Below are 26,626 nucleotides of genomic sequence, written 5' to 3' on the forward strand. Positions count from 1 at the left end.
AAGGTCTCCATAGCTACTAATGTTAAACTGCTGGTACAACTGCCATTGTTCTTACAGTTGGGTTTATTAGTATTGCCAGATTACAGCAAATTTAAAGGAGAGTCCCATACAGAAGGACCAGTGGAAACCACCACCTTTCTTTTTATGAAATACCTAAGCAGGCCTATGATACTCACTTCAAAAAATCATGGAGAATTTTCAGTGAAAAGAGAATTATCTGCCCAGTAATATAGATTGGTAAAAACTTGCATTATTTTTGTGTTCTTCATCTTTAGTCTGTTAATCGTATTCCTTAATGCAATAGAATTCAACTACTGATCCTGTAGTTCTAAGATGCCATAGTTGTCAACACAAATTTACTCTTTTTTTAAAGAACCTTCTTTTAATGCCAGGTGGATCCTCCACGGGAGAGCTCCCTCTGCCAGAGGAAAGTAGTTCTAAAATGAAGAATATCCAAGGATCCAACCCAGAAATTGTTTTATAAGTTTTTTTTCTCCGATAGAAATAGAAAGATGATTGTGATTTTTCAGCAGAGATGGCCTAACCCCTTTTTTGTCTAAGAAAGAAGATACAATGTTCACAATGGTAAAAATATATCACAAATACAACAATGGTTGGCTTCTCTTTAATGGGACTTCAAGAGCTATCATTTGACCTGAGCAGTGCTAGCCTTGATGATCATTTTTAATCATTGTTACCGATGATTGTCATTGAATGTCACCACATCTCAAATCTTTCACTCACTAAAAGCACTGCACTCATCCCACTCATTAAAAACACTGCACCTTTGGCAGTCTTAAAAGGGAGATATTGAAAAACAATACAGTCCCCTACTTTTGGGTGGATAGAGATCAAAGGACCACATTGCCAGTAGCCAAGTATCTCCCCAGCATATTTTCCTTAAAGAAATAAAAGCCTCCTACTTACAGCTTAAGATCTTTAGATATTGAAAGAGAAAAAAACTATAGGGAAAATCTGCAGTTTTTCTTGTTTTTAGTATGGAGGGAGAAAAAATTATTCCTTTTCCAGGACTTCCGATTATCGAACCCCTAGTCAGGATTTACTCCAAGCCCTGTGGACAAAACTTCACCACTATTTGGTACAGAACTACAAAAACTACACAAAATACAAAGTCAGCGGAGAAACAAATTTTCAGTGCTCATGAGCCATTCTGTGAGAACTTCTGTAGTTCTGAGTCTGATTTCAATTGTGTAACTGGGGGGCGGGGAGCAAGCAAATTAGGTTATGTTAGTGGATTTGCAATTAAAAAATATGGGGTGATGGGGAATGACTGATTACTTCCAACTGATGTGTAATGTTTGTTCTCCCACAAGGCAAGGGAATAGACCCTACAGTGCTTCATTAAGGCCTCTTCTGGTAGTTTGGAAAGGCTTTTGCTGTCTGAAGTGTTTTTGAAGGGTTCAGATTTCTTGTTCAAGCATGTTCTGCAAGGATCCAGCAGTAAAATTTATATAATACCACAAACAGGCGTCACGTACAAAAATCTTCCAACCTCCCTAGTGGTACATTTCACATTAATTGGTTGCTACTTCTGTTTTCCTCCTGAGCTTTAAGGGTCAATTACTTACCCTCCTGAGGAATGATGCGAAGAGTTACACTAAGACCAGCATCTTTAATTAGCTTCACAATATCTGCATGAGGCATGTTGATTATAGACTGGCCATTCACAGCTAAAATCCGGTCTCCAACTTTAAGTTTCGCACAGCGATCAGCAGGACTTCCATCGATTATACGGCCTATTTTATGGGGTACAGCTGGGAAAAGAGGGGGGAAGATAATTAATATAACTCTGGAATCAGTGTGATGCATTAATGATAAAATATTTGTATATACCAAACAATGGCTTCCATTAGGAATGTGTCTAGACCTCGGTTTGTTCGGTAAGCAGTTCCTCCATTCAACCTCAAACAAACACACTCTCACACTTCTCAAGGCTAGGGTTTCTGTCCAAATTCTTAATCAGTGTTATTGGAGCTAAGGCAGATAACAAAACAAAGGCCATGAAATTCATTATTAATTATATGTCCTTTTTAAGGTGAACCTGGAAATGTATTCTTCTTCCCCCAATGTTTATATCTCTGTATGAAGGTGAATTGGAAAGGAGAGTCTTTAAAAAAAATCTTTTTTAATAAGTTGTCTACAGAAAAATCAGTAAATTCTCTCTGCTGTTTTTTTCATAGGACTTTCAGGTGATGCAAGGCAGGAAACAAAATATATTGAACATTTAATATGTAGTGAAAATTGCCCCATGATGGCCCTAACGAATTAGGTAACTAAATGCTATTCAGTGGCAGCTAACTTCCAACGACCCCAGCAAGGGACTTTCAAGGCAAATGAGAAACAGAGGTGATCTTCCATTGCCTTCTTCTGCAGAGTCTTCCTCACCTGCCCAGGTAGCACTGGCATGCCTGGACAGGAGCTGCACTGAAGTACTGGCAGGGCCATGTAGCTAAGTTTTAGTGAGAAATCGGGCCTTTTCCAAGAGGATGTGGGTATTAATATCTTCTTGCCCACCTGCATTACATTTAAATTTGGCTTCAGCCCAAATGACAGATCAGGGAAGGTTTCTGTGTTGGGGACCCTGTGTAGAATGAGCTGCTGCTGGTTTCCAGGGAAGGATGTGATGCTATGTGCCCATCAAAATGTAGCAGGCCTATGCAGTCTAGCAGGGAAGAAGAAGAGCATGTCCAGGGCAAGTAAGATCTTTTCCTTTGACCACAGAATGACAAATACCTATTTTTATTTCTGTATATTCCTTTTTATATTTAATTTCTTACTGAGACTCTTGGTGGATTGCAACACTTGAAAAACAGTTCAATCAGACAGCAAGGACCTCCAATGAACAATGAAGTAGGACTAAAATTACAAAATTGGGAAGCAAGAAAAACAAGAACAATGAAAAAACTCTCTTGGAATGATAGTGCAGAATAGTGCAATAGTACAGAAAACAGATTACAAAGACAGAGGAACAAAGGAATAAAGGGAAGTGAGACATACAATAGACATCGTCACAGACTACGATCCTGTACTAAGCTTATAAAGCACCTTCACACAGTGGTCAAAGAGTATCTTTAAAAACTCTTTCTGTAGGACAGAAGCTGGTAAAAATAAGTTTGCACTTCAGAATTCTGGTTATCCAGATTTTTTAAATCAACTAAATATGAAAACTGTTGATATGAAATGTTAACTTAAAAATGAAAATGCTCAAGTAGTTTTCAGTGTACCCCCTCCAAAAAAATTCCCAAAACAATATTAAATGCAACCTTATTGAACTTGCTGACAAACTGTAATTTTTGAAACTAAAAGTGCTTTCATAGGTTTTTCTTCAAGAAACAAGTTAAGGATGATATGGCTTTCAGCACAGAGCTATCTTCTCATTAATTTTTAATGCTTTCGCATTAAAAGCACTTTTCATTAACCTAATTGTAATTTAATTTAATGTTCTAGTTTCCCATAAGTCACTTTATTGTGCACTTACAAACACAAGATACATATAAGGAAGTGCCAGAGTCTGGCTATTTGCAAAATATCAGTTTTTTAACCCTCCTCCCCTCCAGGAAAAGAAAATAAAAAAGAAGGAAAACTTGATCAATTTTATTAAGTTTTATCCAATAGCTGAAATGCCCAAAGCATTTCATTTAGAGGTTCTTTTGAGATGGTGATTGTTATGCCCTGGAGATGTAAGGTGTCTTGAGGCCCACTAGGGAATTCCTGAGACCTTGATAGACACTTGTTTTCTCAGAGAAGGGAGCCATAATATGTTGCACAAGGTCAAAAAGAGAAGAGAAGAAAATGCATGTGAGTTGGAGTCTCATGGGGCTAATTAAAGTCTTTTCCTTATTAATCGGGGATCCATACCATGCAAGACCATTGCCAATTATCAGATGAACTGACCATGGCAGGTATGCACGGTAATCCCCCAAAAATGTGCAGTTAATTCTGCAAGTCCTCTGAGGTCCCCATCCTTTTCCTTTTTGGCAATATCTCTACCTATCTACCTCTCCACTGTTGCTTCTTAAATCTAGAGCAACTTCAAAAATGGTTGGTGACGTGTCTATATGACATTTTAAAGAAAAAGTCCCCTTGGTATAACATAGGTATGGCCTTCTGCATTTCAAGGAGTCTTAAGTGTTTTGCAAGCTGTTTTCAAATGTAGGAAGGATACTCCTTAATTTTCAACTGTTGAAAAAGCTAAATGGCCACAAAGACTCCAGACATCTCAGTCCCATGATCTATTGTGAGGCTGAAGGAACCTATCCATACATCAGGCTTCCCACCCACAAGACCCAAGCTTTTCAGATGCTATTCTTAACCTTCCACTCCGTTCATCCCTACAAATTTTGATTGAATACAATTGCAATAAAATAAAAAGATTGCTTGATTATTAAGATATTTCGTCCTACATTTACACATGCACAGCCAGACAAAATACTGGGTGCTGAGTCTAACACAGCACCTTTCTTTGTTTCTTGCTCTTAAATAAACAAACAGAAAATTATTTCTCTTGACAGAAAATCTTTGAGCCCCTACAGAGCTCCAGCAAATATCACAGCATGCCCCCCTGACAGAGTTGATCGCTACAAGCTGGTGTCACTGCCAAATAATGCTGCTCAATTTTATGAATAAAGCATGCCCTTTTCATGTGTTCAGTATGCATTTCCCTTAACAGCTGAGATTGTATTTTGTAAAAAATAACTTGCCTGTTTTCTCACATTTCTCCTCATGCAATACATAAATGTCACAAGTGATCAGGTGAAAGGGAAGGGGGAGAAATGCTACACCTCTCTTGTATTGACAATACCTCCAGCAAATAATAAACTTCTTGCAATTTTTTAAAAGTGGGTACTAAATTATGCGAACAAATCCTCCAGAGACAGCTGTCTTTTTCAATATGATACATGGGCCAATCATATTAATATTTATGGCACCCTTAACTTTCCATAGGTGTGAGAGTTTTAATTTGGCTTTAAATCCCAACATGCCAGGATTTAATTGGGAGGACTAATACACAACCCAGTCGGACCACTCATTCTATTCCAGTGCCTACATATTATCCAACATGAAAGTAATTTCACCTGCAGTCTTTTCGCCACATCCACATGCTAAGAAAATTTCCTCCATATGGAGGCAGTCAAAAAAGATGGAAGAAAATACTGTTTTCGGCTTCCTTCCTGTGTAATATGTTCCTTGTAATAAAAGTTAAATGGCATAGTCCCATACAAATTTCTTAGACACAGCCATGAGAGATATGCAAAGTTGAAAATGAAAAAGGAAGTTGTAACATATACATTGACTTATATCACAGTTTTTTTTCCATCTGCAAAGGCTATTTTTATGTTAGCTTGGGCTATTGGTGTCTCCATTCTTTAAATACACCTTTATGGAATGTTAGATCTGTACCATGTTCATAATAACTGTCAAGCTGAATCAGTTCAACAAGCTTAGCCTGTAATTTTCAAGAATGGGCAGACAGCAAAAAATAACTAAGGTGGTACAGTGGTCAGAGCATAGGATCATGACTTGGGAGAACTGAATCAACTTCCTGTTGTATGGTTCAAGCTTCCCCTTGGAAACTTCCCCCCCTTCTGAGGGTTGATCACAGCCACCAAAGAAACAGGCAAGCCAGAGGAATGCTGATCTATTTGTTTAAGGCCATATCTTCCCTGACTAATAGACCATGCTATCCAAACCTTGGGGTTTCTTTCTGGGGTGAGGCTACATACAAACTCAAGGTCCACATTTCTGTTTAATAAAACAAGTCTATACATTAGAGATAACAAAGGATAGACTCTCAAGTAAACAACAGGCATATAAAAAAACTTCTAACTGCTAAATAACTATCCTGACTAACTATACTGCCAGAGTTTCCATTCTCTCTTGGCTGGCTTGCAATGAATATATTAACATTTTTGTTGAACAGATTTAATATTGACTCAACCCTTTCTTTGTTCAATGCCATTTCACACTATGTAGTTAGCAGAGGTTCAACTCTGTTTTCAAACTATTCTGTGTAAGAAGTGTCCCAATAACTCGGTAAAATGTCTACCATTTTATCTGTCCCATAGATTATAAGACTATAAGCACGTCATGGCAGGGGTCTCTAGACAAAGTGGGAAACTAGGGGAGGTTCAGTTGCCACCTCAAAAAACAAATTTGGCAGACCAGGGATTAGCAACAAAGACAAAAGCACTGAAGGAGATAAATGTCCATGGGTGCAACTTCTAAGTGGACAAGGGGCAACAAGTTGAACAGCAAAGCAGATGAAGACGAAGGAAATCTGGCCCAAGAAATGGGCAGGCACAAACAAGCAAAGTCAAAAGGGCCATGGTTCAGTGGTTCAACATCTGTTAAGCATGCAGAAGATTCCAGTTAAGTTTCAGGTGGTAGATGACGAGAGAGACTTTAGCCTGAGACCCTTGACAGAAACTGCCAGGTCTAAACAGACCATACTGACTTTGATGGAGTAATGGTTGAAATTTAATATTTTAAGGCTCCTGTCCCCTTTTCCTGCTGAGATCCTTCAAATCTGTTCCCTGGTTTTCTCTTAGTTACTTTGAAGGGTGCCCCCCATGAAAACCTAAGCACAGTGGGGGTCATGGGAGTGAGTCTGAAAACATGCCCTGTCTGCTACGATCAGGACAATATGTATCATGCAGGCAGGGTATCAATGGAATACACAAAACATTTACATTCCCCCCAGCTTCAAGGCATGCCCATACAATCATATGCCTTGGTCAAAGAGATACTTCATCATGGCAGTATCTCTGACATCTGATTGACAGTCCGATAATCTTTAAGGCAGATTCCACATGGGCCAAAAACAGCAGTGTAAAATGGTTTAAAACAGGCTGTTTCTGCATGGCCAGAGGCAGCGGCTTCCCACCGGCTTAAATGAAACCAGTGGAGCATCGGGACTGTTTGCACAGTCTTGTGTAGCCAGTCCCACCGCCACCACTGCCTGGGGATTGGACGGCAGCATGGGAGTGTTTTTCCAGCCATCCGGAGCTGCACAGGAAGCAAAGGTAAGTGTCTTCCTCAAACCAGAGGGGCCAAAATCAGTGCCCCCACGCTGGTGCGGTTTGCACTGCACCGGCTGGAAGACGGCGCTTTTGGAAAAACTTGCTCCCTGAGCGAGTTTCAAAAGTGCCATTTTCCCGCTGTTTTGGGGGCCGGCAGACGGCGCTAACAGCGCCTCTGGGACGTTGTTTTTTCCGTCCCTAGGGTGCTGTTTTTTGGCCGTGAAGAAACGGCCTGGGTAAAAGGGTTTACACCATTTTCACACTACTGTTTTTGGCCCACGCGGAATCTGCCTCAGTGCCACTAATTCGATCCAGCCATTGATAAAGACAACCTTACATTCAAATAATCCAGGATGAGCCATCTAACCTATTATTCATGCCAGGCCCTTTATCAATATGATCACACCAACCAGCAATCGCCACAACTTGGAATGTCAGATATTTCCCTCCTAAACTTCCTGCCATATTTTTACAGCAGTTACCTTCAAACTGCCCAGTCAAATTCAAACTTTCTACCTTGGACAAATCTTGACCCTGGGAAAGTGGGATCTCTTGTCTAGCCATGAGACCCTTTCTCATAAAAAAGGTAATCTCAAGTCAGTGGAAAGCGTCTCAGGTTTTCCTACTACTGGGATACTCCTACAACCATTTTGCTGGCTCCTCTTATCTCCTCAACACTCTGCTGCCTTGGACATCTGCTGCATGGACTCCCCACAACCCTCTATTTCTCACTCACCTTGGGTCAGGTTTTATTGAGCATCCTCCCTTCCCTCTCCTTGTCTCTTCTCTCATCCTTGCCCTGTTCCAGTAATATATGAGTGAGTGTGCACTGGGAGGCAGAAGGTGGGTTTCCTGTAGTTTTGTTGTTTTTCTTTGCTCCTAGTGGTGTGTGCTAGTTAGTAAATATATATTTCATCGAATCTCTGACTCTTTTCCTTTGAAATATTGTTGTAGAATAAAACCTCCACTTATATAGAAAAAATATCCCTTGTTTACCTTTCTGGAATCCTTTAACAGCTAATTCCCCCCTCTCTAAGTCCAGTTTGGGTAACAGTATATGACATCTTCATACATCTGTAGGAGCTTTTTGAGTTGGGTTTTGTATATTGTACTAAAAGCCTTGTTTGAACAAGTATCTATCTTTATCACAGACTAAGGTGCAATTCACACAGCAAGGTCCCCTGCATGGCATTCATTTCAGCTTCAATGTGGCAACCATGAGTGTGGCTAAAGATATGCTTCACCAATTTCTGTCACAGAAGTATTGTTTTGGGCAAACTGCTGTAATGACTGTAAATCAGAAGTACCAAAGGGACAGGGCAAGCAATGGTGTAAATCCCTAAAAAGACCAATCGGTGGTTTAGATACCATGCTCTCACAACTATAAAAAATGTGAACATTATTTTAGCAACCTCATAAGTCATCACATTTCACTTGGAGAGTTTAAATCATGGCTAAATTAAACAATGCGTATACCCATGCTCATTATCAGGATATAGAGCACTAGAATTCTGAATATTCCTGGTACCCTATTGCAGTCTATTCTCTAGGATGCAAATTTTTTCCATGTGTTATGATGGAGGCATGAACGTTCCTTCCATGTGAATTTTGATAAATATATTGGTACCCCTTTAGCATAAAATAATACTTTAATCGGTCAACCATTCCTTTCCACAGAAAGATCATTCTTCTAAATCAGTTCATTGTGAAAGTAATGCATACATTTTAATACATTAAAATTAATAAAACTTTCTCAGAGTACCATCTTATCTTAAACAGGCAGAGCTGACTTTAAAGGAATGTTCAGCTTGAAACAAACTGTTTATATCCATTAATCATTTTGTTTCACAACACAAACCTAGAAAGGTATAATTTATACAAGAAAGTGAAGGAATCACTAGTGCATTTAAACACACATACTCTGTTTCCTTAATTATTTAAGACATTGTCATATATAAACATAAAAATTCTTACAAAGCAAATGATTAATAGATATCTAAACAGAATACAGATTAGTTTTATTCCACTTCCCTCAAAAATGAAAGCCTTTTTAAAACACAAAAAATTAAATAAAAGAAAATTATATACCTCTTATGACTTAAATACATCTTCCCTCTCACATTAAAAATTAACTGAAACACTACAAATTTGAATATCAAACAGTCTACCCATACTAGCATTTTAGAACCCCCAATTTTCTATTTTTATGAGTAACTGCCTTCAGATTGTTCTCAAGGTGTCAGGCCCAATATTAAGAAGTTCCAGTGCATGGAAACAGGATACCTGCATTTTTGCAACCTGTGGCCAGTTTACACACACACAAAAAAAGTAATGATCTGGTTTTTCGGGGTCCCCTGGAAAGTGGAAAAGTTCACCTTAGATGAAAATAGGGTGAGAAGCCTTTGCAAACAAAGACTGCCATATGGAAGGATCAGATGAATGCCTAACAGTGGGAACAATCCTGAGAAAGTTAACCATGAAATCAAAGGGACATGTGCACAACAGTGCGAACTTACATTCCCAAGTATCCCAACAGAATGTAAGCTCACTTCACTTTCTCTTGATTGCATCCAGTAGCATCTTCCAGCCTGGTCCTTTTGTACTGCAAGGAGTTTCTGAGGCTGTAAATGGCTCTGGGTGCATCCACAGTCCCACTGCATCCCTTCCCCAAGCCTCCAGTATCCATCAGGGGAATTGAAGAAATAAACAACACCCAAAGCAAGATTTGACTTCTACAACAAAAGTTCTTCAATGACATTTCTACAGCTGAAGAACAGAAGAAGAGTTTATATCCCACCTTTCTGCCTTTAAGGAATCTCAAAGTGGCTTACAAACTCCTTCCCTTCTTCTCCCCAGACAGACACCTTGTGAGGTAGGTGGGGCTGAGAGAGTTCTGAGAGAACTGTGACTGGCTCACGATTACGCAGGAGACTTCATGTGTAGGAGTGGGGAAACAAATCTAGTTCACTAGATAAGACGCTGCCAATGTAAGGGTCTGTTATTCCATTCAACAAACAAGACTCAGGAAAGTTTCAAGAACTTTATTGGAACTGTGTCAGCCCGAGATTCAGAAAGTTATTACTTCGCTTTCTGAACCCCAGTATATTCCTATAAGATGCAACATTGCTCAACCCCCCCCCCTCACATAGTCCCCCCCTCACATTCCCAAAGAATCAGCATAAGAAGAGATGGGGAGAACAGAGATATTGTTGTGAGACAGACAATATCCTCCTACGGGAAGTCACAGATAAGGGGGAATGTTTAAGCACTATTCACTAGTTACATGCGAGCGAAAGAAAACCTTCTCAGCAAGAAAGAAAATCTTCTCAGCAAGATGCCAGGTCGAGAATGGCGCAGGCCTGACAGCCACTCATGTGGAGGAAACAAACCCGGTTCTTCAAATTAGAGTCCACCTGCTCTTAACCACTACACCATGCTGGTGTATTATGTAAATAATTATGTAAATAATTATGTAAATAATTGCCAGAAAGGCTTGGGGGATTTGTCGAGTTCAATTCCCTTTAACAACATGGCTACTGTATTCATGGGATCTCTCCTTAGCTTCTTCGGAAGTCAACCACTCCTGTTACAGTTTATGAATGTAATCCTGCATGATCCCTCTATGGGACAAATCATAATGAGGAATTATGATTGTGATTGTTTCAGGAGTAGGCAGGGTTTAAAAACCTTCATAGATTTTGATTTTCATCAGAAATTACATGCAGGAGCTATGTGTTATTATTTTTAATGCAGGAATGCATAGTACACTCAAGTGATGAGTTCTTTTGCTACAAATATTTAGGAGGTAAGAACAAGCAAATAACAACCCCTTAATATCTTACAAAAAATCTAAAGTTTCCTGCATCTTAAATCCATTACTGTTTTTTTCCTGATGTTTAATGTATATAATACTTAGTACTTACTGATCACTTTATAATTGCTGAGTATCACAGACTACACAATGGGGAGATAGAATGCTCCAGACAGAACTCTTTAAATCCTGGTTGTTGGACAGAGAGCTTTTGAATTGGGGTTCAAATGGAACAAACAAATGGGACAGAAGGCACCATTATTAGTATTGAATGTTACAGATAAATGACAACCATACATGATGGGAAAGGAAGTATTGTAGAATGTTTGCAAAGGAACAGTTAATAAGATTTGACTTACTTATGGTTGATCCAGATTCAGGCCTGTTCAAGGAGCTTATGATAACAAAGCCAAACCCTTCATTCTCTTTGCGATGGATAATGACATCACTCGTTTGCATGCTGTGTGAAGCAAACCCCTCTGGGGGTGTAGCATTGCTACTTGATCCAGCGTGATTGCTGTTAGTATATGTGGCATAGTCACTTCTTGGAGAACTGTGATGCGTAGACACAGAGCCTGGACTTCTGCCATTCTCCGGACACGATTCCCCTAAAACCAAAACCACATGAAGATTACAATTCCCACTTGCTTCCTAATGAAGATTTTGCTAACAAAAGATAAATTATGAGGCTTTCTAGAGACTAACGGGGATACTAAATGAATTTCAGTTAAAAAGGGAAATACAGCCAGTGAGATGTAGCTGTTAAATTTTTAAGTAGGATCTGGAAGACCCTGGTTTGAGTTGCTCCTGTGCATGAAAGATCATTAGGTAACCTTGACATAGTTACTGTCTTCGCTTAACCATCTTGACAGGAACTGTTTTCAAATGGATAAAATGCGGAAGAACAAGCCCCCTTGGATCCCACAACTCAGAAAGAACAAAGCCTATTCTCCAGTCTGAATGGATGCTTGGGAAGCCAGCTATCCCCGAACCACTTCTCATTGTTACTCATACATTCAATTAAAACCAAAGCAATGGGAGAACAAACAATAGAACAGGTTAAAAGTTTCCTGTATTTGGGTTTAACATTTAATCACTCCCTAAGATGGTCCCATCATTGGAAAATGGCTAAAAAAGCTAAAATTGCCTGTTCTTCTATTATTAATTTTTTCATTCATGATGGTGGTGAACATATTCCTTCGGCACTAAAAGTTTACGATGTAAAAGTTGCCACACAATTATTATATGCTGCTGGTATTTGGTACCCAAAGCCTACCTATGAAATAGATAACTGTCAGACAAAAATATATGTGATCCTTATTACAAGTTACCTCTTGTGTCCCAAATGGAACACTCTACTTGGAGACTGGTAAATCACTCTATCGTTAAAAGTCTGGAACGCAGCAATGAAACTATGGCTTAAAATCCATGTATTTCCAAATATACTGGGCCTGATTATGTATCTGATAAAAGAGCATTACATTCCAAGTTGGGTTAGTCTGCTGGCCCATAAAGTAGCCTTCATAGGACTCCCTGCAGATATGCTCTACCAAATAGGTCCAGATATAGCATCCTATTCTGGATGTAAGGATATCTCTCTGGCAAATGAATGGTCTGTCTCAAACTCTACTTCATACTCTCCAGCAGTGTTTGGCATCAGAAATCGTAATCCCTTTTGCCCAGAGAATTATTTAAATAACTTAACAAACCATCAGTATTGCTGGGCCAGGTTAAATTCTTTCCCCTCCAAATTCCTAAAAGAAAGGTTTCAGGGTGTTTCTTATCATTTAAGGCTGAACCAGAGACAATTGAACATATCCTTCTTTCAAGTGACTTGTATAAGAGGGAACAAGAAATCAGAATCTGGCTATTTTTAAAAATCATCAATCCTCTAGCCCCATGGTCAAGACTCTTTGAGAGGACAAAAACACCAAGGTCACTCAGTCAGTCAGTGGTCAAATTTCTCATAGTAGTTATAAGAGAAAAGCACCAGCAGATGAGTTTAATATTAGGCTGATCACTACATACCAATTTCATATCTATTATATTTTTATTTATTTATTTATTATTACTTCCTATTTATTATTTTCAAGACATTATCACTTGTAACATATATTCCTGTGTATTCTTGTGTATTTTAATAAGTCAGGTCAATAGACTGAAATAAACATTTTTGTGGTTAATAATAAAGTGGAATTTTACAAAATAGATGGCTAAGTTTCTTCCTTGCAGTATGTGCTGTAATAGATTTTTTAAAAACCCTCAAAATGAAGAATCTTTTTTGGGGGAAGCTTTGTTGCTTGGAATCAAGCAAAACATGAATAAAGAGAACACTTTTTTTTTTGGAAGCTGGTAAGTATGTCCACTAGTAGTCCTTGCACAACTTAGAAATAAAATGATTAGTTCAGGGGAGATGGAAGAAAAACAAACAATCATTATGCTGCTAAATTAGAACTAAAAATCTCCAGAAGTTACTGAACCAGAGCTGCAACTGAATGCCATAGTCAGAGATAAGAAAGATCTCATTTGCTGGCTGTCATGTCTTAGAAGGCTGTATACTGCTTAGGTCAGTGTGGATGCAACTGAAAGAAAACGATCTTACCCCTCTGCCATTACCAAATGCTGCCTTTCCTATAAATGAATGTTATAGACCACCATTAAGGGCAGGAAAGAATAATAAAGCAGGGAGATCAGATTTTATATTGCTATTGAATTTTCATCTATTCAGATGAATGTATTTTAAAAAGTTAAAATACGATTATGCTTTCTGCAAAGAGGTATTCTAATTTGTCTTTCCTTTGAAATGACAGTTTTTCTTGCCCAATGAGGCTTTGGTTGACAGCAATTCTGATTTGTACTGTGTAGTGTGCTAGTTCGGGGTCCTAGTCACAATGCATGTTTTTGTAGGTCAATGTAACCCACAGGCCATATGTTGGGCTCCCCAGAGCTTACTATGTTTCTGTGATGCTTTGATAGCTGTTAGATTTAAGTTTGAGAGCTGATCTCCCCCCTGATTTTCTTTATTTCTTATGTACGACAAACGGCCTTCAACATTTCATTATTCCTGGAGGTCAATGAGCATGCTCAATTCTTACCAGACCGTTAAGATAGGGAGTGGAAGTATTGCTTCTTCTGCATAAATGAAATAAAAGTAATATTTGTTCTGCATATCTGGAAAATTACCAGAAACCTCCTTGCCTGTGAGCAGCCGTATTTTGCAATCCTACTGTCAGGCACAGACCATCATGTTACAATGAAGACGATAACACTCATAATAAATAGAAAGAAAAGAGAATTTTACAGAGAAAGTATCTCAGAAGCAGAATCATAATTAGTTTCCTCATGCGATTAATCATCTATATCTGGTGAATTACCTTGATTACTGGCCATTTTCCTAGTGTTTGGGGAGCTGCTAGGAGGCGTTGCACCAGGTTGGAGAGAATTTTTCTGATTCCAGGAGTCTAAAATGGGCAATAGAAGAACATCAGTCTCTAAACGGGGGAGAGTGCAATCCAGTTGTCAACAGGACATGGGATTGTGCTAAAGAGGAAGGCAGTGTGAATGATGAGATGGGATTGGGAATATGAAGATCTAGGCTTGTTAAGAGGCAAAGGCTAAGGCTAAGGGTTTGAACAGGGGTAAGGAAAGGGCTCTTGTTCTTGGCAAGGAATAGATAAGAACAAGCCAGCTGGATCAGACCAGAGTCCATCTAGTCCAGCACTCTGCTACTCGCAGTGGCCCACCAGGTGCCTTTGGGAGCTCACATGCAGGATGTGAAGCAATGGCCTTCTGCGGCTGTTGCTCCCGATCACCTGGTCTGTTAAGGCATTTGCAATCTCAGATCAAAGAGGATCAAGATTGGTAGCCATAGATCGACTTCTCCTCCATAAATCTGTCCAAGCCCCTTTTAAAGCTATCCAGGTTAGTGGCCATCACCACCTCCTGTGGTAGCATATTCCAAACACCAATCACACGTTGCGTGAAGAAGTGTTTCCTTTTATTAGTCCTAATTCTTCCCCCCAGCATTTTCAACGTATGCCCCCTGATACCAAGGCTGCTTGCTCCAATTGTTCACTGAAGTCAACAAAGACTTAGGGCACCTTGTGTTGTGTCTCTTCACACATCATGGGTTGAATCCCATGAACTGTGAGTGCAAAGGTCTCTCCCCCCACTATTCCATCTCTCTGAAGCCCCTTGCAATGACTGCAAAACTGGTGGTCCCATGACCCTCCCAGACAAAATGGGTGGGCAAAACTAAGCAGAACAAGCTCTCCCCTGGCACTGGATGGAGGGGGGAACTGTTCCCTTTTTGCTGCAACCTACCTCCCATGTTATATAGCATTTTGTTCATGAGAGACCCTGACTGTCAGTGTTGGTTTTGGGGGTGTCATAAGTAACAGCTGGAGGGAAGGTGAGGAAAATCTACTTTATACAGTCCTTACACTCTTTTAAGGTGTGCACTTAAAATTCTTAAATGTGAATGAAAAATATTTGAAAACACATGTAACACATACACACATTTGACAGAGAATGTGAATGACTACACCTCTCTGTTGAATGGCAAAAATATATACTGCTGTTTAGCATACAAAATAGTCCATAGAAAGCAGATTTTGTGATGTCAAACACATGATATTTTCTTCAAACAGGAAAAAAAGAACTATATGAAGAATCTCCACTATGATTCTTTTCCCCAATGAATATGTATTGTGGTTGTGGTTAATATATTATTAGTATAACAGTGGAAATTAAGTAAGGGAAAGACTCCCTGAATTAAACATTTCAAATATAGTATTTTATATGTATGGTTTTTTGTGAAATTATATTCCATTTCTGTATTCTGTATTCTATTTTTGATTTTGTTTTCTATATTTTGCTATTTTATATAAATGAGAACATAATAAAAGTATATTTAAAAAAGAGTTAACAAATGACATTGAGGTTTATATCCTTCTGATGAGGCCAAGAATGTATGACACTGAAATAATCCAACATCTATGATTTAGATTTTAGTATGACGAGCTGGGGGCTTGTCAGGAATCTTACTTGGTGGAAGACTTTCAAAACTTCCCCATTCAAATATCCTATGAGCTATCAAGCGAGCTATCATTGCTCTCTCCTTATTTCTTAGCTGCTCTCAACATTGTTCTGAAGCATTTTCAGTCTTCATCACGCTAGTTTAGAAAGATGTCTCCTTTTCGTTTATTTACACTGTGTTCTTTGTTCTTGTCCTGACCTGGATGGCTCAAGCTAGCCCAGTCTCATTAGATGTTGGAAGCTATGCAGGGTCAGCCCTGGGCAATAGTCCAGTGGTGGCGAACCTTTGGCACTCCAGATGTTGTGGACTACAATTCCCATCAGCCCCTGCCAGCAGGGCCAATTGGCCATGCTGGCAGGGACTGACGGGAATTGTAGTCCACAACATCTGGAGTGCCAAAGGTTTGCCACCACTGCAATAGTCCCTCTAATTGGAACTTTGCAGTCACTGACTGGAACTGATATGCTTGGAAGGCCTCTCCCTTCCAGGTGGCCCCTTATCTCCACAGCATCAATATGGTGGCTGTGCAGCCATACACCCATATGGCTTACAGGGAATGTTGGCCCTGGGTAGTACTTGGATGGGAGACCACCAAGGAAGTTCAGGGCTGCTATGTAGATGCAGGAAATGGCAAACTAACTCTGTTTATTGGTTGCCTTAAAAAACCCTATGGGGTCCCAATAAGTTGACTGTGTCTTGACAGCACTTTCCACCATGTTTTTCTGCCTACTACAAATGGCCTTGAGTAGACAGATACACTGTTCATGTTTGAAGGCATTCCCATAGTGTGGCTATGAAAATCTGATGCAGGACTTAAAATCCCATGTATTCATGCCTCCTCTGCCCAGACAGCTGATGAAGCAAATAAACAAGATGCCTTCCTCTTGGCTCCTACTCTAAAGAAAAAATACACGGCAATAATCGCCCATAGTAAGAAAAGATATACGGAGATATACTATGGACTAGTCCAGGGGCAGGGAACCTTTAACACTCAAAGAGCCATTTGGACCCGTTTTCCATGGGAAAAGAAAACACTTGGAGCCGCAAATAATTTTTGACATTTAAAATAAAGGTAACACTGTATATATTGGGTTTTTTAACCTTTTGCTCCACTCATTCTGAGAAGCGCATGGATGAAGGGCGGGCAAGGATGAAGCCGGCGGCTCGGCCTCGCTGTCCGCCGGGAAAGCACCTGCCCTGCTCCAATGGGGCGGGCGAGTGGGGAAGCCCGCGGCGTGGCCCAGCCGTCCACGGGCAATTGGTGTGCCCGTCCAAGGATGAAGCCAGCGGCTCGGCCTCGCCGGCTGCCGGGAAAACACCCGCCCTGTCCCAGTTGGTGCGCCCAGTTGGTGCGCCCAGTTGGTGCGCCCGCCCTGCTGCCTGCAGGGCAGGCAAGGATGAAGCCGCCAGCTCGGCTTGTGGAGCTGCAGTGTAAGGGCAGAAGAGCCGCATGCGGCTCTCGAGCTGCAAGTTCCCTACCCCTGGACTAGTCTAATTTTGGCCATTAAGTAAAAGAATCAGTCACTCGTCTAGAAACTGGTCTCTGGGAGGGAGTTTAGATGGACAACCCGCCTCTCAGTGGGTATCCCACCTGACAGATGGGTTTCCTTTTTTCAAGCTCTGTATGACTGCCCTGATCATATTCAGTGTATTCCTGAATGTGCAATATAGCTAAACAGCCACCAGTCTCTGTGGGCGAGTAAAATCTTTGATAATGCAATTGAAAAGTGCCAAAGCCCCGGGCCAATATGGAGTCATGGCAGAATTATAGAAGCAAATTCTGATTGCTGGAGCCCATTTCTTGCACCACTCTTCACTTCAATGAAACAGGTCAGATTCCAGCAGACTGGGGAACAGCTATTGTCATCCCTTTTTATAAAAAACGTGACTACATGGAACTGGCAAATTATAGACCAATAAGCCTGCTTAGTATTATAAGTAAGCTATACTCAAAACACCTTGATAAATTTGTCCCCTGGTTGGACAGCAAAGGTATCTTGGCCCAGGAATAAGCTGGATTTAGAGCAAACAGATCCACATTAGATCTCTGTCTAACTGCACAACATCTAATTGAAAAATATGCCTCTGGGAAAGATAATTCACTTCATGCCTCATTCATTGACCTAAAAGTTGCCTTTGACTCAGTATCCCGGACAAGACTCTGGGCCAACTTAAGAGAATCATCTATTAATAGGAGACTTTTGGTTCTTATACAAAGGCTCCATTTAAACACCTCTTTTAGTCAGATACCCTTGACACGGGATGTTGACAGATGGTATAAAAACATACAAGGGTGCAAGGCAGGGTTGCCTACTTGTACCTTTCTATTTTCTACTTGAATGATCTGGTGGAAAATTTGAATGATCCAAGTTTTCATCCCCCCAAAATCACCAGTTAATGAACACGTATTAATGATCAGGTATAATGCTGTGATTTTATCAAGAACCAAAATAGGATTGAGAAGAGCCCTGGGCAAGTTAGTTTCTTATTGCAATCAAGAAAAACTGTCAATTTTTTTAAAAAAACAAATATTTTAGTGGCAGGAAAACAGGCCAGGCACAGGGACTGACTTATTTCGAGGAATAAGATTGAACAAGTAGATAGCTTTAAATATTTAGGGGTAGTTCTCCAGGCCTCGTGCGCAAAATTACATCACCATAAAGCAATGGATTATACTGGTGAAAAGACAGCAAATAGTATTTTGAAATTCTACAGAACCAGTATTTTGAAATTCTATAGAACTTATGCACTGGCAGCCCTTAAGCTATTTAAAGCCAAAATAATCCCACAGCTTGTATATGGATGATTTCTGGGTTCCTCTCCTTCCTCTGCCCTCCTGGAGAAAGTTCAAACCAAAATTTTAAGGTCACTCTTACAGCTGCCCAAGTGTGCATCTAATGATTAGATCAGATTAGAAGCTGGGATGATCAAAGTAGATGCCATAATCAAAGTAACTTCAATAAATAGGTGGCTCACAGTTCTTATCAACCGGCATGGTCTATTCCCTGCAATACTGCAGGACAATTTTCAATCAAATAGGCATAATGCTGTTTTAGAGCCATCCAGCAAATAGAACTTTCCCCCAATACTCTTTTAAATCAGGGGATGGAGAAAGCCAGGGAGATTGTCAGACAAAGAGTCTATGATACAGAGAGACAATCTGATTTAAGCCTCACTCCAGAAATCTGACTCCAAAACCTTTCAGGTGAAATCAGCCCTTATTTATTTTTTCTAGAGAATAAAAATCAAAGGAGGATGTTTTTATTGGCTCAAAGCAACACCCTGCCATCTGCTGGCTTCGCCATTTTGAATTGTCATTTAAGTATCGTTTAAATAGTTTTATAGGATGTTCCCACTGAATGGACATAAGAACATAAGAACAAGCCAGCTGGATCAGACCAAAGTCCATCTAGTCCAGCTCTCTGCTACTCGCAGTGGCCCACCAGATGCCTTTGGGAGCTCACATGTAGGATGTGAACGCAATGGCCTTCTGCGGCTGTTGCTCCCGATCACCTGGTCTGTTAAGGCATTTGCAATCTCAGATCATGGAGGATCAAGATTGGTAGCCATAGATCGACTTCTCCTCCATAAATCTATCCAAGCCCCTTTTAAAGCTATCCAGGTTAGTGGCCATCACCACCTCCTGTGGCAGCACATTCCAAACACCAATCACACGTTGCGTGAAGAAGTGTTTCCTTTTATTAGTCCTAATTCTTCCCCAGCATTTTTCAATGAATGCCCCTGGTTCTAGTATTGTGAGAAGAAAAATTTCTCTCTGTCAACATTTTCTACCCCATGCATAATTTTGTAGACTTCAATCCTTATCCCCCCTCAGCCGCCTCCTCTCCAAACTAAAGAGTCCCAAATGCTGCAGCCTCTCCTCATAGGGAAGGTGCTCCAGTCCCTCAATCATCCTTGTTGCCCTTCTCTACACTTTTTCTATCTCCTCAATATCCTTTTTGAGATGCGGCCACTAGACCGGGACACAGTACTCCAAGTGCGGTCGCACCACTGCTTTATATAAGGGCATGACAATCTTTGCAGTTTTATTATCAATTCCTTTTCTAATGATCCCCAGCATAGAGTTTGCCTTTTTTACAGCTGCCATGCATTGAGTTGACATTCCCATGGAACTATCAACTAAGACGCCTAAATCCCTTTCCTGGTCTGTGACTGATAGCACTGACCCCTGTAGCGTGTATGTGAAGTTTGGATTTTTTGCCCCTATGTGCATTACTTTACATTTTGCTACATTGAACTGCATTTGCCATTTCTGAGCCCACTCACCTAATTTATCAAGGTCCGCTTGGAGCTCTTTGCAATTCTTTGTGGTTCTCACCACCCTACATAATTTGGTATCATCTGCAAACTTGGCCACCACGCTACCCACCCCTACTTCCAGGTCATTTATGAATAGGTTAAAGAGCACTGGTCCCAAAACGGATCCTTGGGGGACACCACTCCCGACATCTCTCCATTGTGAGGACTTCCCATTTACACCCACTCTTTGTTTCCTGTTTCTCAACCAGTTTTTAATCCATAAGAGGACTTCCTCTCTTATTCCTTCATTGCTGAGTTTTCTCAACAGTCTCTGGTGAGGAACTTTGTCAAAAGCCTTTTGGAAATCCAAGTAGACAATGTCCACCGGTTCACCCCTGTCCACATGCCTGTTTACACCCTCAAAGAACTCTAGTAAGTTTGTAAGACAGGATTTGCCTCTGCAAAAGCCATGCTGACTCTTTCTCAGCAGGTCTTGCTTTTCTACATGTTTCATAATTTTATCTTTAATGATAGATTCTACTAATTTACCAGGAACAGATGTCAAACTGACTGGCCTGTAATTTCCCGGGTCCCCCCTAGATCCTTTCTTAAAGATTGGTGTGACATTGGCCATCTTCCAGTCTTCAGGGATGGAGCCTGATTTCAGGGATAAGTTGCATATTAAAGTGAGAAGATCAGCAATTTCATGCTTGAGCTCTTTAAGAACTCTTGGGTGAATGCAATCATAAAATGACTTCTTGCTCTGAAGACCTAATTACTTTGATGTCTATTTTATCTGCCCTGTACTTTGTTGATTACACCATGGAGACAGTTTGCAAGAGCCTCCAAGTCCACGTTGTGGTCATGATGGAGCATAAATGGAACACACATGGAATGACTCATGACTGTGGCAGTTCTTATGTCCTTGAATACAAATACAATGCTTTCAGTTTAGGATCACAAGTATAGTAATGGAAAGTTGAAAAACAAATGTTTTGCATGCCTTTTAAACAAATGATTCCTTTTAGCTTTTTCACCATTCTTTATCTTGGCAATGTATTGTAAACAATATTTGGTTTCCCCCCTTTCTTAAATTACATACCTGTGGGTAGCACCTTTCTTCTCACAGTTAGATTCACTTGCCCATTTCGAGCTGCATTATGCATGAGATCAATCACATATCGGTGAGTTTTGCCAGCCACTGGAATTCCATCAACATAGACCAGCTCATCACCAGGATGTAGACGGCCATCTCTGTCTGCTGAGCCCATAGCAATCACTGCTCCAATTAGAATCTGAGTAATAACATGAAAGGAGAGTTACAAACACATATCCATCAAAGAAACACCGAAATACTTTTTCAGATGAGTAGGCAGAGCTTTCTGTACTCCAGATTTAAGGCTCCAGTCCCTGCTACAATGCCAACCTTCAGATGAGGCAAATATAAACATCCATAATCATTTTTAATAATTGTAGCAATTTGTAATTACTTAAATTACTAAAAAGTAATCTAAACAGCCCCATAGCAGGGGAAAATGGTGCCTGGGGCAAAATGGCGCTCCCATGCCAAATGGTAGCTATGCTCCCTGTGCCCCACTTTCCTGAGCCAGTGGTGGTTGCAGGCAGCCTGGTGGGGGCTGGTGGGGCCAAGGGATGCTAGCTGTGGTCTTGATTGGGCCTGGTGGGGTGGACCGAGGGGTACGTGGCTGCGGCCTCCGCTGGGCCTGGTGAGGTGGGGCTGAGGGGTGCCCAGCTGTGACCTCTGTCAGGCCTGGAGGGGCAGGGCCAAGGGGTGCTTGGCTGCGGCCTCCACCGGGCCTGGCAGGGTGGGGCATGGCCAAGGGGCACCCTGTGGTGGTCCCGCTAGGCAGCTCCTTTAGCCTCTGCCAGCTGAAGGAGCAGCCTGGTGGGGCTGGGCCTGGCAGAGGAGGGAAGGGGAAGGGGAGTGGGGGCAATTTTCCGCCCCCACATGACCTAATGGGGCCTGCCCAGGGCATTTGTTCCCACCCTGCCCCATGGTAGCTACATCACTGCTAAACAGCAATGACAAAATTAAATTGTGAATTACATTTTTCTTAGTGGATACAATCCCCCCCCCCTATTTAATATTATCTGAAGTATCCCTGTTCTACCTTGAGTCCTTGAAGAACTGTACATGTTGATTATGCTATTGTAGAAATATTAATGACAGTTTCTTTCAAGTGTAATGTACCATAAACTACATGAACTTAAATCTTATACTTATTCTGCAAAATCATCCATGGAAAGGAATGAAAAGCATAATAACTCTATTTTGATACTATATTATTTCAGTGTATATCTAATGAAAATATTTATATTGTACATTTCAGAATGCAACACAAATCATTTTAGGATATATGTTGACTGTTTTCCACAAATGAATAAATTAACAGTAGTTTTCCAACCACAATGCTGCTATATTTAGCATGCAAATATTGCTTAGTGTTGCATCCCAAAACAACAATAATTTGCTTGCACAAAGTTTGAATGTGATTTTTGTTTTTGCTATTACAAAAAGACATTGATCTTCCACCCCAACCAATCATGTCCTGCAAGTCAATAACGAAAACATGCCAGAAAATAAGTTGAGCTCTGTAAAAAATTAGACTCTTGGTGACTTAATCCAGACTGATACACAACGACAGCTTTGAGATGGAGAGGCTGATAGCTTGGGAGTCCTGTCTTTTTCAATGTCTGAACAAGAAAAAGTGCCTTTCCAATATGATCCTGATATGAAGTGATATTTTTCTGACAGTTCAAAAGAGACTGAAGTTATGAAGTGGAAAGTCATGAAGAAACAACTCACAGGCTGCCCAGGTTCATCTCCTCCCAGAATTCTGAAGCCAAAACCAGATTCCATTCTCCGAAGATGAACATCCAAATCCTTATAGTCTGGACCTGTTATAAAATAAGACCTTGTTGAGTTGCAATATATTTGAATTTTTTTCTTCCAGGGGAAACATATTCTTCGTGTGTAGTTCATTAATAGAGCAGTCCTAAGCAGAGTTGTACTCACTGACTTCAACAGACAGACAGCCCAATCCAGATGTGGGCCTGAATGCCCACAGGGAGTAGTGCAGGACCGTGCCAACATGTTTGCCCCTTCTGCCATTGCAAGGGGCATCACAGCCAGCAGAGGGGACAGAAGTGCTGGAGGTAGGCTGCCCCTTAGCTCTGTGGCAGTGAAACTTGGAAGTCTGGGCTGCTGCAGAGCAACACCAGCATCCACTCGGACACTGGCATGGGGGATGAGTCATTACCAGGGGTGGAACTGATGCTAGCTGCCTTCCACTGGCATTTCAGTCTGGAAATGCTAACCCTTACGGACTTCCACTGCACAAGCCATTGGTGGCAATGGGCCAATTTGTGTGATGGGAGGAATGTTGAGTTTCCCTCCCTTCTGCACTGCCTGAAGCCCCTTTGGAGGTGGCACAGTGTCCCCCCCCCCAATTGGTTTGTTCTCTTAGTATCACACAATTATTTTGAAGAACATGGGCTGTACAATCCATGGGGAAGGGGGAGTTTTCAAGCAATATCATGCAGTGCAGAAAGCAAGAAAAATGGCAGAAATCCCCAGTTGCTCTGCAAACCCCAATACAGGCCAATAAGCTGCGCCTGCCTTTTGGCTGGCATAAATCCACACTAGCAAAATGAGGTGTACCTGGATTGAAAGCCCATAGGAAGCTGACTGAAGTCAGCTCCACTTTTGTCAGTGGAATGCTCTCGGAATACTGATGCTGATGCTGGTTTGGGCCCTGCATCAGAGATGTTGTACGCCTCCTCTGCACTAGAACAAATGCCCCTGCATCACCATCCGTGCTCATTTCACTGGTGCAAATAAATCCACCAGAGTGAAGAGAGTAGATATCACTTCAGTTTCCTAAGTGAATTCAGTTAAACTTTTATTTTAAAAGGTTCAGGGACAACTGAAGAGAATCCCCAAAACAGATATTTATGCTCAATGAATATTTGTCCTGCAGGCCAAACAGACAATCCTCCACCAAGTCCAGAACAGGTTGTTAAGGAAAAGCTCTGGTACTTTTTCCCCCTCAAACCTAGTTAATTAGATGGATTGGATGGACTTGACTAAAACTCTTAGTAAACTTTAGAAAACTACCTTTGGTGACAGTGCCTGTGGCAGTGTTAGTACAGTGGCAATTACTAGGGCAGAGGACTCAGAATGCAGAGCTGTGGAATGTCTCCGCCTTTTGTTTTGCTAAGCCACTGTGATGCTGAGTTGCGGTTTTAATGCCGAGAGTCGCGGGTGCCTAAAACTGGTAATGAGCCCCAATTTCGATCTGTAGGGAGCATGGTCCCAGTGGCCCGGTTGGGGGAAGGGCTGGTGGCAGGCTCCCCTGGTGGACAAAACAGTGGGGGATGAGTGGCAAGGATTCCTTCATGATAGCGGGTGCAAGGAGATGGCAGCGGCAGTCTCTTCAGCGGCAGTTTCTTTGGTGAATGGGAGGGAGTCGGTGTGAGGAGTTGGTGGCAGGGACTCCCCCGCAGAAACGAGTGCGAGGCCCACCACAGTGGTATGAGCAAGTACAAGCCGGTGAGAGGAGTACTTTGTTACATTGAGGAGCAAGGAGCTGAGTGGTGGGGAACTGGTGGCAGAGGCTTTCCCACAGCGGTAGATTTGGACTTCCAATAATAGTGGAGATAGACTTTTGTGAACTGGCTTGTACTGACTGTGATTGTGATTTCCAACAGACTATCAGCAATGGACTAAGTAACGAGGGTTGGTGGCAGAACTCCCCGGCGGATTGGTTGAGGGAGAGGAGATGCTGGTCTCTTTTGTTCTGGGCTTCTACACTATTACTCTACACTATTTCTGCCCTTGCTTAGTGTAGTTAATTATTGGGAGTATAGGGTTAGTATAGGCTACTTGGAGCTGTTAGTTTTCCTGTACTTGTGAGTTAGTTTCCCTTGTATCTTGCTAGGGATTGTAGTTATCTTTCTTTGTACACTGTTGGGAGTAGAGGTAGGATGGGTGTAGTCAAACTTGGAGCTGTTAGTTTTCCTGTACTTGTGAAATAGTGTAGAATAGTTAGTTTCCCTTGTATTTTGCTAGGGATTGTAGTTATCTTTCTTTGTACATTGTTAGGAGTAGAAGTAGGATGGGTATAGCCCAGGGGTAGGGAACCTGCGGCTCTCCAGATGTTCAGGAACTACAATTCCCATCAGCCTCTGTCAGCATGGCCAATTGGCCATGCTGGTAGGGGCTGATGGGAATTGTAGTTCCTGAACATCTGGAGAGCCGCAGGTTCCCTACCCCTGGTATAGCCAAACCCTTTTTGAATAACTAGCTTGTTCTATTAGGTTATCTGTTATAGTTAAATGTGGGGTAGTCTAGCTTATTGTTAATGCTTTAGTTGTACTGTTTAATGTATTGCTTTGTTGTTTAACTTGTTTATTGTTTAATACATTGCTATGGAGTTAATGTATTGATGCATTGGGAATGTATGGTTGTTAAATGTATCGATATATTCCTATTTGCTATTGTTCTATATTGATGTTCTGATATATGTTGTTGGATTACCACCATATTGCTATGCATTATTGTTAATATATTGATTTATTATTAATGTATTGGATATAGCATGGATTTAGTTTGAGGTATATTGATGTACTGATAGTGCTGCTGTTATTGTCCTTAGAAATTGTCTGGTTTACAATGTTTTAAGTCACCATCTGAAACTTGATTCTATTTTAGTCTTATGTATTTTATTAGTGTTATTTTGCTGTAATGTACTTGTTTTATTATGTTGTTAGCTGCCCTGAGGTCTTTGGGGATATGGTGGGGTACAAATTAAAATTGAAATGAAATGTATACACAAAAAAGCTGACCAGCAGTGAAGAAAAGAAGAGAGATCTTAGGACAGCAATGGTGAACCTTTTCGACACCGAGTGCCCAAACTGCAACCCAAAACTCACTTATTTAGGAGCAGCAGTGGCTTAGGAGATTAAGAGCTTGTGTATCTAATCTGGAGAAACCGGGTTTGATTCCCAGCTCCGCCGCCTGAGCTGTGGAGGCTTATCTGGGGAATTCAGATTAACCTGTGCACTCTCACACACGTCAGCTGGGTGACCTTGGGCTAGTCACAGCTTCTTGGAGCTCTCTCAGTCCCACCTACTTCACAGGGTGTTTGTTGTGAGGGGGGAAGGGCAAGGAGATTGTAAGCCCCTTTGAGTCTCCTGCAGGAGAGAAAAGGGGGATATAAATCCAAACTTCTCGTCCTCGTCCTCCTCCTTCTATTTATGTGTTACTTGGGAGTAAGCTTGGTGGTAGTCGGTGGCTTTGCTTTGAAGCAACCGTGCAATGCTTCAAATGGGTGAATCATGACCCTAGGAGGGTTTACTCAGAAGCAAGCCCCATTGCCAGCAATCGAGCTTACTCCCAGGTAAAGGATCAAACTTTAGTTCTTCCCATGAAAATCAATGGGCCTTAACAGTGCT

General features: G+C 41.2%; 1 protein-coding gene across 9 annotated transcripts in view; it reads right to left on the reverse strand.

Moving 5' to 3' along the window:
• The window catches only part of MAGI2 (membrane associated guanylate kinase, WW and PDZ domain containing 2), a 251,122-nt gene that overhangs the window by 48,773 nt on the left and 175,723 nt on the right, over positions 1 to 26,626 (reverse strand). For all 9 annotated transcript variants that reach the window (XM_048499934.1, XM_048499932.1, XM_048499933.1 and 6 more), the window contains 5 exons: positions 22,977 to 23,068; positions 21,252 to 21,444; positions 14,226 to 14,312; positions 11,211 to 11,459; positions 1,590 to 1,775 (listed from right to left, as the gene is read on the reverse strand). In XM_048499934.1, coding sequence (XP_048355891.1) covers positions 1,590 to 1,775; positions 11,211 to 11,459; positions 14,226 to 14,312; positions 21,252 to 21,444; positions 22,977 to 23,068 — 807 coding nt within the window. The remainder of the gene's footprint in view (positions 1 to 1,589; positions 1,776 to 11,210; positions 11,460 to 14,225; positions 14,313 to 21,251; positions 21,445 to 22,976; positions 23,069 to 26,626) is intronic.

This window comes from Sphaerodactylus townsendi, linkage group LG06, assembly GCF_021028975.2.
Source record: "Sphaerodactylus townsendi isolate TG3544 linkage group LG06, MPM_Stown_v2.3, whole genome shotgun sequence".
NCBI classification, from domain to species: Eukaryota; Metazoa; Chordata; class Lepidosauria; order Squamata; family Sphaerodactylidae; genus Sphaerodactylus; species Sphaerodactylus townsendi.